General features: G+C 34.0%; 1 protein-coding gene across 2 annotated transcripts in view; it reads left to right on the forward strand.

Moving 5' to 3' along the window:
- The first annotated feature begins 232 nt into the window (after window positions 1-232).
- Window positions 233-19,223, forward strand: part of LOC141457220 (zwei Ig domain protein zig-8-like) — a 275,027-nt gene continuing 256,036 nt past the window's right edge. Inside the window, exon 1 of one of the 2 annotated variants that reach the window (XM_074133885.1) lies at window positions 233-570. In XM_074133885.1, the coding sequence (XP_073989986.1) occupies window positions 504-570 (67 nt within the window). In that variant the 5' untranslated portion in view covers window positions 233-503. The remainder of the gene's footprint in view (window positions 571-19,223) is intronic. The other variant, XM_074133886.1, reaches the window with a different exon arrangement.

A 19,223-nucleotide genomic window follows, 5' to 3' on the forward strand; every position in this document is an offset into this window, starting at 1 on the left:
ACACTAACTTCACGAAAGGAAGTATAATATGGGTTAAAGAGAATTCTTCATGTCTCCTTGTTTTGAAAAAAAAAAACAACATTAATACAGGAAGAAGGCACATACAATGATTTGGTGAAGAGGGGACACAGCTACTACAATCCTGTGCTCTCCCACTACTTTTAAACTAAGTTTGTTTGTGGCAGCCGTACGTATGTGCTTCTTTTAGCTCCCCACCTTTCGAAAACCTCCCGGCTGGCTTGCTTAGCCAGGCAATATTTTGATTTCCCCCTCGTATCTTCAGTCTTTAAACGCGTGTTCAACCCTTTACATTGGGAATCAAAGTATGGTAATCTAAAGACGGCAAAAAATATAAATAGTACGCGCGGGAGTTTACTAACACCACGCGCACTGTGATGGATCATTTAAATTATTCAATTTGGGGAATTCATAGAATATTAGTGCTTATAATACAAATTTTTATTTAACGTGTTCATTAAAATTGATATGACATTCATTTAGATATGTTGGATCCCTTAAGATTAGGTACTCTAGTGTGGCTGTACAGCTTGCTATTGTCAACAGTTACCGGTGAGTTCGTGTTGATTTCAAGTTACCGTTTTTTTTTTTCATATCTACTTATTTTGCACCTACAAATTTTTCTTGATATAAATAAATTTTCCTTCCAAAATTATCCTGTAAACCAGAAGTTGAGGATTTGGATACTTATCGAAGCATTGAAAAGGATTAACCAAAGATGAGAGCAAATTGTGATAAGTTGAGTTTCTGGTTTTATCCCCCAAACATCCAAAAATGTTTGCTAGATCTTTCTGCGGAACTTCTCCTTTCATGGAGCACATTTTAAATTTATTATACAATAAGTATTGTTATTGTTTCTATAGCCCATTAAATGAGCCTTGGCAGTTCTCTATATTTTTACTGCGACCTTCACAGTTTTAACTTCAAACAGGTTTCTGAGATCTTCCAGTAAAACTTCAGTTTATCGCAGTTTAGACCTCCCATATTTCATTTCTTCTCCTACAGCAATTAGCGAACCTCTGCCTCTGATAGTCAGGCTGCATGGACCACATCTAAGTGCCCAAGCTATATCAGTTTTTTGTTTTTTTTTAAATGCGATACTTACTCCTAATTAATCCTTCGCCAACAAATCTTGTCTTTATTAGGAACACAAAAACGCTTCGGAATTATTTGTTTTTTTTTTTTTAAAGGTATAAAGCTTCTGCTTGTCTAGAAGATAATCGAAGATCTACATTGGTGAGAAGGCCCGATAGCGCAATTTTTTGCTTCAGATCTTTACTGGTACGAAAATCGGGTGATAATATTGCTTTTTCCACACCCTTTATATCTGGCTGAATTTCCATCTTGATGAGATGCTCTGATTTTAATGGGACCTCTAATATTTCTTTTACTAAAAAAGTAAAAATAAATCATTGTCGCACGGGACACAAATTATCGACAATTTCAGTTTTATTTTTTATGTTGCATCGGATGGGCCTGGCGGATGATAGCCTCTGTAGGTTCTGTCAGGAAGAGGAGGAAATGGCACTGTACGTGTTATTTCTCAAGAAGGAAAAACTAAGGCCTGTGAGCTTTACCCTAGAGTCGCTCTCTAGAGTTAAGAGTCTGATTAAACGGTTGGGTCTGGAGGGCGAGCTCTAAAGTTGGGAAGCCACAATAGATCCAAAAGGGGTCGCAGTGGCGTAGGCCTCAAGGGCTGCCCTATTAGAAACTTAAACTTAATCTTAATCAAACTTTTATCTCGGGAACTAGCTACTCTTCAGGGCTGTGAAAGATCTGTGTTGGAAAACGTTATATTTAGTTTAACGAGATTAATAAGGATGGCATATGTTACATACATTTAGTACATGATTTTTGATCTTTTATCGATTAATTACAATCCAGATTGTTTGTTCATTGTCCATCTTTCCGAAATTCAAATGATGAATTAGTAGCTAACCATAAAAAACATATTGCAAGAACGCTACCGATTTGATGCTATCCTTTAACCCGTTAAGCGTGGAATTTAGTTTTAAAAAAACCCTGAGTGCGGAATTAAAATCCGACGTATGACGTGGTATACACGTCAATCGCAGGGCAAAACAACCAAAAGTTTACAACGTTGTAATAGTCACTGCAAGCACTTTTTCTGCAATCTCTGGGGCTTGAGATTACCAGAGCATTCTGTGCTCATTCAAAATCTTGCACCACTTCACGTATGCATTGCTCTAGTTAACTAGGGACGCAAGAGCTTTTACAAGGAAGAAAAGAGCTTTGAATTCTGTGCAAAATGAAATCATGCTCGTACTGAGGTCTGGTTCTCTAACTAAGGTAAAAACGGCACAAGGGTTGAGAGCTTCTATTTGTGTGAGGTAATTCCCAATCTTTGATGCGGAGACCAAACATGTACCAACCACTTATCATTTGGCTCCCTCCACCCCCTCCGTATAAAATACTTGGCAGTTCTACTGGTAAGATAAAGGAAACATCCCACCAAATAATATTCTTATTGTATTTTATTAAAATTTCGAGTTTTTATAGTTAATGGCAATTTTATATTCTTCACAACGAGTATACACGTCGAGCGCACCGTAGTAGAGATTTGGTTTGACGTGTATACACGTCAAACGCGCTTAACTGTTTAAGAGAGCAATAAAGGTATCATTCTTCCTTGTAAAGAATTCACGAAGTATCTGAAGAACAAGACTTCAGACAAGGACAAGCTCAGTCCTTGACGATTACTTGCTTACAAAGCACAGAACAATATCAATTTTGCTAACACGCTAGTTATTCCAAACAGTCATTACTTCTAACTACCAATTTGATGTCATAGACGGAAATGGTTAGCTAACGTACTGTACTTAATTCTTCACTTAATAGATTAAATAAAAAACAAGACTCAGCTCGTAAATCGTACTCATTTCGGTTTTGCAGTCCTCCATCTAACCACTCAGCTATCGCGGTGCCTTTTTGTATCATTGTAATGGCGCAAAAAATGCTAATATGTTAAGTCTGGATTGCAATTAATCGCAATTGGTTAGTTTCACTCTAAATGAAGTAAATAGAATAACACTCTAAGAGTGCTCTAAATTTTCCCAAATGTATGATCAGCCTTTGGATGAAAGGAACTAGATTATTTGAATTTTTATTACAAAATTAGTATCTGTGTAAACTTGATACGTTTTCTATTATTAGTTTTTACTTTTTCCCTTATTTTATAATTTAAATGAAATTAACTTTATCTATTATTACTCTTTGTCATTTAGAGTTTTGTTTTTAATGAATACAATAATAATTATTATTAAAACATTATTTCTATCTGCCGCATTCATTGAGAATAATGGCTTTTTCATATTACATTTAAAAATTGTGAATAATAAATTAATTTAGCTTTTTCCCCATCATCAAATATTGCGGGCAGTTAAGTGTCGGCAACATCTGTTGCAATACTTGAGGCCACCATGCGGGATTCATAACTTTTATATCCTGGATAATAAAACTCCGCGTCTAATTTATCAGTAATCTTATTTAGTAATTACTTTTTATATCGCAAAGCTGTTATTTTCTTATATTATTATAGACCACATTGGCCCTCCATAACTATAGTAATTTTCTTAATTGTTTAAATTAGTTGATGGATATTAAATAAATATAGAAATAAAAATTATATTTTTTTTGAGGGGGGCTTAGATTAAAAAGATATTGACTATTAGAATAATTATAGTTTCATAATAAAGTAGAGATCATTTCAAATTAACTAAACATACCTTATTTATTTTTAATAGTTTCTTCCTTCGATATCTATCATCTAATTTCATCTCTTCGACCATTTTAAGCATTTCTATGCGAGTAAAAGATCAGAAAAGTGTAAGAACGCAGTAGTATTCATATTTCTTTTCTGTTTTAAAATATTGAATGAAATGAAGTACACTGTTAATGGACAATGAAAACCAATCGATAATTGCAAAAGTAAAAGGGTTCTGTTTTCCTGTACTATCGATCAACAGTAAGTGCCATACATCGAATTCCAATTGACAAATTAAACGCATAAGTCTTCGTGTAATAAAAACATTTGCCATAATTATACTTTCTCTAATTATAGAAAAAGAATTTATGAAGATCGTAATACATCCACTAATGGATCTTGTCCAATTTTGGACTTGAAGAGTTTTAAGTTGCAAGGAGTACGACCTACAATGTTTTTTATGTCTTTTTTTGGAAAAAATATGTTTCAAATACTTATGCAACAATCTTATGTAAATTTAATTTGGCTGTATATAAATGCATAGAAGAGAAGATCCAAGATGAGAGGAGATGATTAGATGCAATCAAGAGGTAGTCTTGTTAAACATTTAGTCATGACTACGAGGGTCTTTTGAAAAGTCCGTGCAAAGTCAGAGAGATAGCACCACTGGCGCGTATGGAGGTTATGTTTAGTTAGTAGCATCTCTTGGAAGAACACACACCAAGTTTCAGCCAGATCGGTCTATTTCTTTGTGTTTGGCATTCGTTTGAATCGAGGAAGTCGAGTGATTTTCAAAAAATGGACGAAAAAGAATTTCGTGTGTTGATTAAACACTACTTTATGAAAGGCAAAACGCCTCAGGAGACTAAAGAGAAACTTGATAAACATTATGGTGACTCTGCACCTTCGATTAGAACAGTTTACAAGTGGTTTCAAAATTTTCGGAGTGGCCATATGGGCACAAGTGACGCTGAACGTTCTGGACGCCCTGTTGAGGTTACTACTGCAGAAATCATTGATAAAATCCATGGTAGGGTGATGGATGACAGAAGAGTGAAGGTGCGTGAGATTGCTAGTGCTGTGGGCATCTCGAATGAACGGGTACATAATATTTTGCATCAACATTTGGACATGACAAAGCCATCCGCAAGATTCGGACTGGGGACCTCCCACTTACAAAGCAATGTTCTTGATCACTAAACCAACACCCTGGCAAGATATTCTTACCGCAATCATAGGTCATGAAGTCTTGCATACAGGGTACATTAAAATGATGTGATGGTAGCTTTTTATTTGATGATAAAACAAATTTATCCTGACCAAATTTAACCATTACATTGCAATACATTTTTTGAAATCTTCAATTATTATTATTTTGTTCTTCGCGTCACAAATAACATTTTTTGCAGTCAGAGGACCTTTTAAAACGTGTATTTCTGGTGGAAAATTAATATTGAAAACCGTTCACGAATCAGATAAAATTGTAACTTTGATCTTAAATATCTCGACAAATATTAGGGATATCGAAACGGGATTAACGTCATTTTTCACAGTTTTTTATGTAGTATTCATAATGATTGTCAAAACCAATGGTCCTTATGAAACCCCAATCGGGTTTTTGGCTGTAACTCTGCAAAAAAATAAAGATACAGCATCGGGGGTGAAAAATTTGGAAACTAAACAAAAAAAAAAAACATATAGTTTACTTCGTGGGTTTTTTCGAAATTCCGCTTTCCTAAAAAGTTATGAGCGATTGGTGCGTTTTAAATGGATCACCCTGTATAATTTACAATCAGATGTTTAATACAAAATTGCATAGGATTTGAATATTACCGTACTTCTACTGTTCAATCACCATAGTGAAGAAGTAAGCATTTATTGTGATGATTTGCTTAAAAAAATATAAAGAATATTCGTTCTCGTCACTGCATTCAGTTATTGGACATAAGCCCACTTGAAAATCAAAGTTTTACTTCACTTTAAAGAGAACTGTAAGGGATCGAACTTGAGTTATCAATGTTTTAGATAGGGTAACATATGTTTTAATAGCAGTATTGTATTATGATTATTGTTGATGGGAATTGCAATAAAAGTTGTTTTCTATAATAAGAAAGTATTCATTGACATGGCGCAGTCGGAAGATGGCATATTACATCTACAGTTACCGACGGGTTTCAATTGGGAAGAAAATGTGGAAAATTTTTAAAGAACAATTTCAGATCTATGTTACTGCCAGTGGCATTTCATCAAGTAAGAATTCGGGTAAGCGTTTATGTGCTTTATTATTACACGCCTTAGGACCAGAAAGTTTGCCAGTCTACAAGTCATTTAAATTTCAAAAAAAAGAAGCTGATAATTTTGAGAGCTTAATAGAAAAATTTGATCAATACTTCTTGCCGAAAAAAAATGTTGTTTTCGAACAGCTCATGTTCTTTACGCGTAATCAGAGTGCGGAGGAAAATATAGAAAAATATGTGGCAGAATTGAGGAATTTGGCCCAATCCTGCGAATTTGGACAAATGGAAGACATGCTCATCAGAGGACGGGTAATTTGTGGGTTAAAAGATGATAAATTAAGAGAAAAACTTTTGAAGGAAGGCGATATTACTTTACAGAGAGTGATAGACATTTGCAAATTACATGAGAATACAGTTGTTCAGATGAAAAATTTCGAAAATTTAGCATGTGTGGATGCTTTAAAAAATTATAATAAGAAAAATAGTTTCATTGCCAGAAAAGAAAAAACTACTATTAACTGTAGATATTGTGGTCTAACTCATTTGGCGAATAAGTGTCCAGCATTTGGCAAGTCCTGTAATCGGTGTAATAGAATGAACCATTTTGCGAGTTGTTGTGAGTCAGAAGGAAAAACCATAAAAGAACTTAAAGAAAGGAACAAAAGTGAAACTGAACGTCTGTGGCTGGAGGCCATTACGATTGAGGGGATTAATATGGTGGAATGGAAAGTTCCATTTGAAGTTCAACCAAATGTGTTCATCAATTTTAAGATAGACACAGGAGCTCAGGTTAATGTATTACCTAAACATATTTATGAGAAAATTCCAAACAAGGGAGTTCTGTATACTTTCTTATTATAGAAAACAACTTTTATTGTTGTTAGTGTTAACACTTCCATCGACTTGATAAAGGTACCGGAAAAGATGAGAACCGCGGCCTTCGAAGATTACATTTCTTCCCATTATCCGGGCTCATATCGTTTATTTACAGATGGGTCCAAAATCAATAATAAAGTCGGAAGTGCTGTGTATGATCCGGTTCGGAACTATTTTACGATAATTAAATTAGAAGAAGAGGCGTCCATCTATACAGCGGAGCTAATTGCTATTTTAACGGCTTTAAAATATATTTATTCGTTGTCGGAGAAAAAATATACCATTATTAGTGACAGCCAGAGTGCGTTGTGTAAATTATCACATACACACAACCAGTCTACAGGAATGAATCACATTATCGCAGAGATTGTAGAAACTATTGCCATTTTTAAAGAGAAGGGAGTCTGCATTAATTTTTTGTGGGTAAGGGGTCATTGTGGTATAAAAGAGAATGAAATTGTTGATACACTTGCAAAGGAAGCCACCAATAGTGGGGAAATGGCTAATTATAAATTACCACACACCGATATCAAGGGTATAATTGCAAAAGCAGCACTACAAAAATGGCAGACAGATTACAATAATGGTGATAAAGGTAGATTCTATAAAACTATGGCAGATCAGTTACCTAGACAACCATGGTTTAAGGGAACTGTCACTAATAAATGGGTTGTTACGACAATAAGCAGGCTGAGAGCGAACCACGCGGTGTGCGGATCGTATCTACACAGGATCAACAAAAGGTCCTCACCTCTTTGCGTAGATTGCAATGAGGAGAAGGATTTCAAACATGTAATAATGATATGTCCACGTTATGTGGTAGAAAGGGAACGAATGTTTGACGATATATACAGGTATTTAGATGCACCATTTCGCTACGAAGACATTATATTCTCCACCAACATTTATGTGCTTAAGTCGATAGCAGAGCTAGCAATGAAATATGAATGTATTTAAAAGCTATAGCCGAATTAGAATGAATGGAAGAAAATGCTTAGAGAAGGATTACGTGATTTTAATTTTGGTTAAGCTATAAGGATGGCAGGAGCACAGATTGCTGCTCCATCCATTAGCAGTAGTTTATGTAAATAGCAGTATATAGTAGAATGATGAATGTGTGAAGCGAATGTATTTGTAGGTAAGAACGGAGAGTAAGTGATATTCTAGTGATAAGCACCTAGACGATGCTGGCTGTATGGCGGAAGCCAATGCCAAAAAAAAAAAACTTTGATTGCAATTACCATCAACAATAATCATAATACAATACTGCTATTAAAACATATGTCACCCTAACTAAAACATTGATAACTCAACTTCGATCCCTTACATCTCCCTCTTTTAATTCGCTACTTTAAAGTTAAGAACAATCGTAGTCTTTACATTTTTCTGGCCTGTTAACCTTTCTTATGAATCGTCTATTACGCCATAGTTCGCCTCCCTTATTCATCTTTACATCGTAAGATCTCTTCCTATCACCATGGTTTCCTTCTACTTTGCCTCGCTCCCATCTTCCTTCCCTCTGTACCATCACCTCTTCACCCTTGCAATAAAAGTTGTTTTCTATAATAAGAAAGTATTCATTGACAAGAACTATTGCAATTATAAAAAAAAAAGAAGAAAAATCGAAGATAACCTTTTCACTCAGAACTGGGAAATTAGCGATAATTGACATCAGCAAAGGTTTTGGGAGACAATATTGTTTGATTCAGGAATATATTTCCTTTGAATTAAAACGCCAATAACAAAAATTTGCCTCATTTACTTTAAAACATGTCGAATGATGCAAACAAAAAATGAATAAAAAGCGGTTAGAGAACGAAGAACATCTGTAATCTCCGATTTACTTTTTTATTAATAAACAAAGAATTGTGTATTGTAGTGATTTTTTTAAATAGAACATACAAAAGGAATGTTGCAAGATATTCGTGGTTTATATTTTGCAGCTGTCCTCCCGTTCATGTTTCAAGTTTTAAACACAAACATCTGCACTACTATATTTTCGTTTCTATATTTCTGTAATTTTATGAATTATGTGACCTTCAGAAGTTGGTAATGCTGATTTTCTGTTAAGAAAAGTTGATTCTCTTTTTTTATTTAGCCAACTAACAACGTCCTGCTGTTTGGGACGGTTCTTTCAACGATAGTCTTTTATAAAGGAAATGTAGGACAGTTGATTAGGATTTTTTTTCCTTAAGAGTATTATCCTTCATTGCTAAATCTAATCTTGGTAAGATACAATTTTTCTTTTTTGTATTAGCCAAATTTTTAAGGATAAAATTGAAATGTTTGGATTGCCAATGAAATAATTGAGGCTCACGATATTGGTCTACCAAAAAAGCACTATAGTCTATCACAGCGTTCCCCAAACTTTTTTGACCGCGGCCCGGTACGAGATTTTAAATTTTTTCGCGACCTACAAATTTACAAATTTTATTTTTTAATGAAAATCAAAATTCAAGTTATTTGTTTGTTTATTTCATACACAAAAATTGCAAAATAATTATTATATAACATAAACATAAGTAGTTAAAGACAATCCATTATCTTCATTTAAAACTTAAAGTAAATTTTGTTTTACATATTTTGACCTTAGTGCGAAGGATGATGTTGTTTTTCATCACTTAGTAATTTCAAATTAGGACTTGAATTTGAAACAATCTGTTTCGATACTTATTTTTTAAGTACACCAAGGCTGAGAACGCAGTTTCACACGTATAAGTGGTGTCAAAAGGCATTAAAAATTGTATCGCTTTTACGCTTACGCTTGGATATTCCTTTTGACAGCGCAACCAAAAATTAATTAGTGGTACACTTTTTTAAGATCGGTGTCGCATGAAATTTCAATTAAATTATCAACTTCTTGTTCACTAAGATTAAGCATTTCTTCCTTTTCAATATCGACAAAAGGCACTGAATGACGAATCGAAATCAGCCAATCAGAGCATCCGAATTTAAACGGTCCGGTAGGAAACGGTGGTAAAGGGTTGGCCACCTTCAGTACTTGAAAAAGTTTCGAAAAATATTAAATTTAGAGCAAAATGTTATAGATATTTTGTGTTTTTACAATTTTTGCCACGACCCAGCTGAATTTTTCTGCGACCCTCACTTTGGGAAACGCTGGCTGTTGGTAGGCGGGAAGGGCCAAACCTTGTTATCCAATGCTACACTAACATTACAACACGCATCTCTCCGAGTTAATGAAACAGAAAGAACTTGAATAACTGGAAATTACTTAAATATCTGTTTACGAAAATAATTCTACAATTTTTCAGCTCAACAATTACCTATAAGTATATTATTTTTTTCAACCTACGCTTACACTAAGTAGATAATGGTAGTGCCTTTGAAAGAGTCTTAATTTTGAACACAAATTACATCCTCATTACTAATCCAAATGGATTACAAACCTTGACCCGAATAAATAAAGATTTAGATCTATTTTTGATAAATGGTTATTTAAATTTGGGAGGTAATAAATTTTCTAAGATAAATTATTGATTTTTTTATGGCATTCTGCACTAGTGACGTGCAACACTGGATAATATGGCAATAAAGTGGAAAAAACTACGACTGCATTTTACTCATGTGCATCCGTTTCAAGATATAAATACAGGGTGAACCAGTAAGTATTGTCCATAGGCCTACTGTGTGTAGTACGTACATCTAAAGTGGAGTTCAATGACGTATTGGCCAACTTCACATTTTCCACTGTTCTTGAGTGACGTCACTTTAATTTTTTTTTTTTTTAAATCATTACTTTTTTCCAATAAAAATGTTATTACTCAGAAAGTTTTAGTCCGAATTCGATTCTGATGGCACGATTAGAAAGACAGATAAATTTTCTAAAAATTGACACCATTTTGAAGCATAAGTTATTCCCCAAACAGCCTCAATCTTCCTCCGAATGCTGGGAAAATAAAAGTAATAGACATTTTTAAGAAAACTCATTAGGCCCTTATGTGATCATTATCAGACCTAGGTGTTGGCACTTTTTATAAAAATTTCCTTGCCTAATGGGCTTTCAAACGGTATATCATTTTCCAGGATTCCTTTTATCTTCGTATGAGAAATTACGTTTGTTTTACAAGAAAACGTGTTCACGAGCACACAACAGTGTTAGTACCAAGTTGTTTAATTCATTGAAAACTCTTTTAGTCAATTTTTAGTCAACCAGTAGTCAATTTTTAAAGTAGATTGTCTTAAAATAAGGAAATCAAAGATTACAAATTGCACTTAAAAATAAAAACTAAAGAACAGTGGAAAATATGAAGTTGGCTAATACGTCATTGAACTCCACTTTAGACGTACTACACGCAGTAGGCCTATGGACATTACTTACTGGTTCACCCTGTATTTTATTTTGTATCAGTAGATTCCATTGTAACTGATCACAATGTGCATCTTTTTCAGTCATGTTTATTTGGAAGAGAACTGACTGCCTTCCTGGTAGGAATACTATCGATTTAGTGCCAAATTATCCACAGCCATATCAATGAAAAATAAATTTGCATTTCAAATTTACTTTTATTACAGTTTTTAATTGAAGAGAAATTGAGATTACACATATATATAACACTCTCCGATTTCACGTATCTTTTCAGATTATGTTAATTTGTAATTTAATCCAGATTATATTTACCAGCTTTGCAAATATATTTACTCCAGCTGTATTAATGTATACTATGGTAACAATTGGAATTCAAATTATTTAACATGTTAGGTCCAATATTGTCACCTCTACTAAAAAAAAGCGAAACTTATTTTTAAAAAAGATAAATCTCATTTTAATTTAATCAAAACTGGAACAATTTTTCATTAATTATAATTAATTATCCCCTTCTCTCGCCACTATCGATTCAAGGACTTCGATGGTGCAGAATTTACAATATATTTTGAGTTTACCACGGAGATATCCGTTTATAGTCACCGTAACTTCTGAAACGGGAAATCATGAACAATTTGAATCTCTTTGTCACTGTGGGACCCAATAGTTAGCTTGCGGACTAAGTTCTTCTAAACAGAAATGCTAAATTAATAAATATATATACACTGGGCCAAAAAAGTCTGTGAACACTAACCTAAATTTTATTACTTTTATTATTATCTTATTAGAAACTTCTTTTATTTTCAAATGAAATATACTATTCGATAGAGAGAAACCAGAGTTTTTCATTTTATATTCAATCTTTTACTTTTGTTCAGCAGGAATATCACAATTACATGTTTAACAAAACAACACCCCAAACGAATGCAAAAAAAGTCTGTGAACAGCTGTATAAATATGTAAAAACATTAAGATAACAAACAGAAAAACGATTGAATAAAGTTTCAAAGTTCTCTATTGTATTGTAGAAACCACTACAGTCAGTTTTGTGAATAAATAATCTAATTAGTACATATTTAACCACTAATATGGAAGTTCCCAGACCAATTCGAGAACTTGTTGTGACGTTGCGAAATGAAAGAAAAAGTATTCGAGAAATAGGGAAGATAGTTCAAAAAAACCCTTCAACGGTGCATAATATAATTAAAAAGTACGGAAATGTGATTAGTAGGCCACGCAGTGGACGGCCACCAAAACTTAATTCCTTTCATAAACGGCAAATTCTGAAGTCTGTTCGAGAAGAACCCAGGACAAGCGCTCAAAAAATCAGTCAAGAATTATCAAGTGGTTATGTGTAAGCGTAACACCACAGACAATTAGAAATAAATTACATGAATACGATTATTGCGGTCGAGTCCCGAGGAAAAAACCTTTAATCAATAAAATAAATAGTAACCGCCGATTGGATTTCGCGAAAGAATATGTTTCTAAGCCTTCTAGTTTCTGGGAAACCGTAATCTTTTCAGATGAGTCGAAATTCAATGTATGTGGGTCTGATTGACGACAAAAAGTGTGGCAAAAAAGAAATGAAGCTATGAAAATGAAAAATATGAAGCCTACTTTTAAGCATGGGGGAGGCAACATTCTGGTGTGGGGTGCATGAGTGCTAAAGGAGTGGGCAAGTTAGATCTAATTAATGGTATGATGGACCAATATGTGTATGTGGATATATTAAGACGCAATTTAAAAGAAAATTCAAAAAAATTAGGGTTGGAGGGAACGTTTGTCTTCCAACAAGACAATGACCCGAAACATACCGCACCAAAAACTCGGGAATGGCTTTTAAATAATACACTCTGGCGCCTAAACACCCCTCCACAAATGCCAGACCTTAACCCAATAGAACATTTGTGGGATGAAATCAGCCGCGAAATAAATAAACGAGGAATAAGAAACCGTGAACAACTAAAAAACGCTATTTTAGAAGAGTGGGATAAAATTCCAACATTGACGACCACAAAATTATTAGGATCGATGAAAGCTCGTTTGTTGGAAGTGATTAGGAACATAGGAGGTCCTACAAGTTTTTAAAATTTATAATTCACGTACAATGTGTAACAATGATTTATTTCTGCAAAGTGTTCACAGACTTTTTTTGCATTCGTTTGGGGTGTTGTTTTGTTAAACATTTAATTGTGATATTCCTGCTGAACAAAAATAAAAGATTGAATATAAAATGAAAAACTCTGGTTTCTCTCTATCGAATAGTATATTTCATTTGAAAATAAAAGAAGTTTCTACTAAGATAATAATAAAAGTAATAAAATTTAGGTTAGTGTTCACAGACTTTTTTGGCCCAGTGTAATTTGTAATTTTTCTTACAAAAAATTTAACAATCAACAACTTAACAACAACAGTTACTATCTTAAAACTTCGTATGTAAATCACATATGAGTAAAACTATAACTGATGTTTGAAACATCTTAGAAAAATCTTAAGGCAGTTCTAGAACTTAGGTTAAGCTTCTGTCTGTAGCGTCATTTTATTGTTAACCAATAGGAATTAAGGTAATTAACACTCTAAACTTGAATAAAATTGATTAAACATACTTATGTTTAATCAATTTTATTCAACTTTACTGAAACAAATTTTGTAATTTTTAACTTTTTTTTCGATCAAAATCCAAGTTTTAAGAAAATATATTTACAAAAAATTGCGCTAAAACAAATTCGTATATTTTTGCTAGTCATAATACAGATGCTCACTCCCAGAGACATACGTATTATTGTCTCTTGAAACCTTTCTTAGATAACAGCTCCTAATTGAGAGAGGGATTAGCTGAAAAGAGCATTTTATCTCTCTCGTTGAATTCGTATGTGAGGAAAACAGTTTTTGTAATTAGTGATATGTTCGTTTTTAAATTTTAGATGCTGAATCAACATTATGATTTAGGTATCACTCAGCATCCATATTTACGCGGAAAAATATTAAATCATAAAATTTTCTTTCGAATATTGACCAATTAAATCTTCCATAAATTCATTTAAAATAATCTTTGTCTACATTTTTTCAAGTTAACTAATAATGTTGGAAGATAGGTTGAAATTATTGCTGGCCACAAAGTCTTAATTCACAGCAAGAACAACCATAAGTTCTAGTTAGGGTCTTAATTTTGGAATTTTTCATTTTCTTGACACACAGTTGTTTATATTCCATTTTATTTTTTCGTTAGCAGTTTTTTTTATAAAAAATAAAAGTTAAACGTTATTTTGTTTCCGGAACAACTTGCAATCTTTATTCATTGTTCGTCACTATCAAAAGCTATGATCCCTGAGCCAAGGTTTTCAGAAAGCCTTTGTCACCGCGGTCGAGGGTGTTTTAACTCCTTCTTGTTGGTGCTGTCGTTAAAAATCCGGAGAAGGACCCATAGGTAAAACTTGAAAGCGTGAGTAGAGCAACGAATTGTCGTGAAATTTTACATGAAACTAGGTAAAACCGCTTCTGAAACTTATCTTTTATTAAAAGGAGTTCATGGCGATGAAAGTTTATCACATGCGCAAGTTTTTGAGTGGTTCAAGCGTTTCCAAGATGGCCGAGAAGACGTCGGAGATGATGACCGCCCGGGTTGCCCTTCCACGTCCAAAACGGATGAAAATATCGATTATAATTAATCAACATTACTACCGTGAGGTGCTTACTCAACTCCGTGAAAGAGTAAGGAAAAACCGACCCGCATTGTGAAAGAACAAGTCATGGGTTCTCCATCAAGACAACGCGCCGGCTCACACTGCATTGTCTGTTAAGACGTTTCTAGCCAAGTACAACATCCCCAGTTTTAGGCCATCCGCCTTATTCGCTTGACTTGGCCCCATGTGACTTTCATCTGTTCCCCAAAGTCAAATCTGAATTTAAAGGACCTCGATTTCAGTTCGTTGAAGCTGTGAAAGAATAAGCGGCACGCGTCATGCAGGAGCTGACAGAAAAAGACTTCCAGCACTGTTTCGAACGATGGTAAATTCGCATGGAGCGTTTATAGCAATAGTCTCGTTATTTAATAGCCACACCTCGTATTGTTGGTTGATTACACATCTCCGAATTCTAGAAACTCCTAAAGAGAGCTAAAATAAGATCTGTAGGACATTATCGCAGCGTGAAGGTCTATTTATTACTTCCAAGCCTACTTATTCTGTTCGCGATGTTAACTAGAACTTTATCTTTTAATCTTTAGCATTATACTTAATGCTTCAAAAAAGAGAAACAAAAGTTTTAGCATTATTTAAATCAACAAATTTTTGCTGATGCTAAAAAGAGCAAAACTAGAATTTCTTTAACGTGGTATATAATTATTTCATTACAGACATGCAATATTTCATGGCAACTACACCGATGAAACAACCCAGTCTGTAAATTAAAAATCTATAATTACCAAAATAGCTCTGTGTAATATTTTCATTTGTTCCTACTTCTAAAAAAAGTGTTGCACGCCAACTTATTCATAATTGCACTTTTGAAGGAAATAAATGTTTTAAGTTTCATTATATTAAAGAGGTTTTCTCTCACCTTGGTAATCTTAAAGAAAGTTCCATTTTAACTTTTAATAATAGCGAATTACAGAAATTACAAATTGCAAATTACACCAACTCAAATTAATGTAAGAAAATCGTGTAAATGATTCATACCCAGATCTTTGCTTCTATATCCACTTCGCAATGGAATTTGTCACACAGTTGCTGGAAGAAACTAGGACAACCGCTTGGCATTAAAACACAATATACCAGGATTTCGTGTTTTGCAGCCTTACATCGCGAACAACGTATTCTCTGATATAACAACTCTTAACACAATTCATTTATCGCCTTCAAAGGAGGTTATTTTGCACAAGTACTGTTTTCTACATTCAAACATACTGGGATATTCCATGAACGCCAAGAATGAATTACTACTTAAGAATGAAGTAAGAACTACTTACTTAAAATAATTTTAAGCAACACTGGCACGTTTTAGAACGTAGTTTGTAGTATAACCTCTTTGCTCACTAAATATCCAATGTAAAGATCTAGATTTATACCGTTATCATAGTTCGGCTGACTGCACTGAGCTACTGTATAAAAGGGTGCCTTGGAATCAATAAGATTCTATCTCAATGAAATATTTGTTAGTTATTAAGAAGCGGTCGTAAATTAAAATAAAACTTTTCTATTTACTATCGTGCGTCAGTTCTTTAGTGCAAATTGATTTCTTCGATATTGTGGGCTAACTGAAACATCTCAACTGTTGTATTTATTCTTCTGAACAGTATTTGTCGCCCACTCTGAAGAAAGCAATAAATTGGTTAAGAAGTTTCTTTTTAGGTTTATGTCCGCTCCTCAATACTCATTTCATTGTCCTATTGCGGTTCTAATTCTAATTCTAATTCAAATGAATTTCTCAACTTTGCTTGAAGAAAGAGTATTATTATATCAATTATAGTATCGATATTCTGTACCTTTATGCACTTAAGTGCAGGATGTTAGCAGTTAAATTATCAATCACAAATTTTTGTGCTGGATATGACATCAAGACTGGGCAAAAACCTTAAAGTTCCTTCGACAGAAGCAGTTTTCTTGGTCTCTTTTGAAAATATTTGGTGGTTTCTCCTGCTTCATCGTTACAATTTCGACAGTTTTTTGTTTTTAATAGAGTAGGGCGCCACGGTAGCCGATCGGTTAGAGGCGAGACCTGTAAAGTTAATATGTATTATAGTATTGGGTTCCATTCCCGGTCTTAGGCCTTGGATTTTATTTAATGGTTAATAAAAGAAATTTACAGTAAAGTATGTTTGCTAGTCGCCGCCATCCACTACACGTAATTGGTAGTTGGACGTTAAGCCCCGCCTGAAAAAATAGGCGATTACTTTACTTTACTTTTTACTAGTGAAGGGAAAAAATTCAGAAGCATATCAACAAGGACAAGAAATACGACAGATCACCCAAAGAATGTCTATCTTATACATTGTATTATTGCGTAGAAACTTATTGCATTTCAGATTACGAGGTGTTTCTATTAAATAACGAGACTGATGCTGCTACAGAAGAACTATGCATGCGCTAAATCCTAACGACCGACAGCTGTGCAGCGTAAAGCCTTCTCTTTCGATTGCAGCATCTCACGTGTTTGTAGAGAAATCTGTCAGACCGGAACCGTCGTTTCTGTAAGAGGTGTTAGTTTCGTTTTGCCGAAAACATGATACTACACATGTAGCAGAGCAACGAATTGTCGTGAAATTTCACACGAAACTTGGTAAAACCGCTACTGAAACTTATCTTTTATTAAAAGAAGTTTATGGTGATGAATGAATGTTAATCACGTGCGCAAGCTTGAGTGGTTCAAGCGTTTCCAAGATGGCCGAGAAGACGTCGGAGATGATGACCACCCAGGTCGCCCTTCAAAGCCCAAAACGGATGAAAATATCGATTATAATTTATCAACATTACTACCGTGAGGTGCTTGCTCAACTTCGTGAAAGAGTAAGGAAAAAACGACACGATTTGTAGAAGAACATGTCATGGGTTCTCCATCAAGACAACGCGCCGACTCACACTGCATTGTCTGTCAAGACGTTTCTAGCCAAGTACAAACATCCCAGTTTTAGGCCATCCGCCTTATTCGCCAGAACTGGCCCCATGTGACTTTTATCTGTTCCCCAAAGTCAAATCTGCATTAAAAGGAACAGGATTTCAGTCCATTGAAACTGTGAAAGAAAAAGCGGCACGCGTCATGCAGGAGCTGACAGAAAAAGACTTCCAGCACTGTTTCGAACAATGGTAAATTCGCATGGAGCGTTGTAGGGATAGGGGAGGGGTGTATATTGAAGGTGATAATAACTAAATATGTATAAATTTAAAATAAAATGTTTTATAGCAATAGTCTCGTTATTTAATAGCCACACCTCGTATTTATGTTCTACAATCAATGTTTTTTTTCCGTCTCCTCTGACGTACGTTGTATTTATTAATATTTCCCTAAAACTTACTGATAATCGTTTAACAAACAGTTGAAGCCCTTCTTTAAAAGTAAAAAGTTCTACATTTTACGATGAGTGAGAATCACCGGTAGGCTTTCTTATTTTTTGTTTAGCATGCAGCTTTATGGTGCGGAGAACATTATGTTATAAAACCACAGTACGTGACCAGGATCGTTTTGCGGTCAATTATCGTGGTATAAACAAAATTTGCATTCCAAGACTTCACTGTCTTTAAAAAAAACAATTTATCATATAGATTTCAGTTTATTTTACTTTCAGTTAGTTAAAAATTATGGCGCATTCTAACAAATTTAAATCAAAATTCTTTAGTTTAGAGTTAATATTATTAGATAAGATGGTTTTGGTTTTTGATCGTTATTAATGGATTATTCTTAATAATTTGGAGGTGCGATAAATTAAATTTTGAAGATAAATTTCTTTTTTTATACCGACGTTTCGGCAAATTTATTACCTTCTTCTGGGTAATCTAAATTTGTGGTTATATTTTCAACTACAACATCAGAACAGCTATATACTTGTAATAGTGTTACTTATGAGAATTTTACGCTTATTTTAAAAAAGTGGGTGGAGCATATAACTCTGGTCACCCTGTATATACGAGTATTCTGCAAGATTACTCTGCGTCCCGAATTTGACCACCTATTCAATTACTTTATAATGAAATATTTTGAGTGGTATTTCCTTAAAATATTTAATTTTCAATCATTAATTATTCTACTCCAGTAAATTCTGCTCTAAAGGGGTCTCATCAGGTCCACATTACACGTAATTAGAGAGAGAAGCAATGATTAAAAGAGCATATTAATTAGTTAATAATTAGAAATTAATGTAAAATATAATCATAAATGTGTCACCGAAAAATAACATTTCATACAGCACTTAAATTATCTTAAAAGCGAATGTATTTCACAGTGCTAAAACACTATTTCATTTCGGGCAGCATCTTCCTCTTGTACTAACTTTTACTTATCCTCGGGCACCATAAAACTTACACAACATTTTTAAAGTTTTGATTCATTC

This window comes from Rhodnius prolixus, unplaced genomic scaffold, assembly GCF_049639745.1.
Source record: "Rhodnius prolixus isolate KJV_2025 unplaced genomic scaffold, Rpr scaffold_10, whole genome shotgun sequence".
Classification (NCBI taxonomy): domain Eukaryota; kingdom Metazoa; phylum Arthropoda; class Insecta; order Hemiptera; family Reduviidae; genus Rhodnius; species Rhodnius prolixus.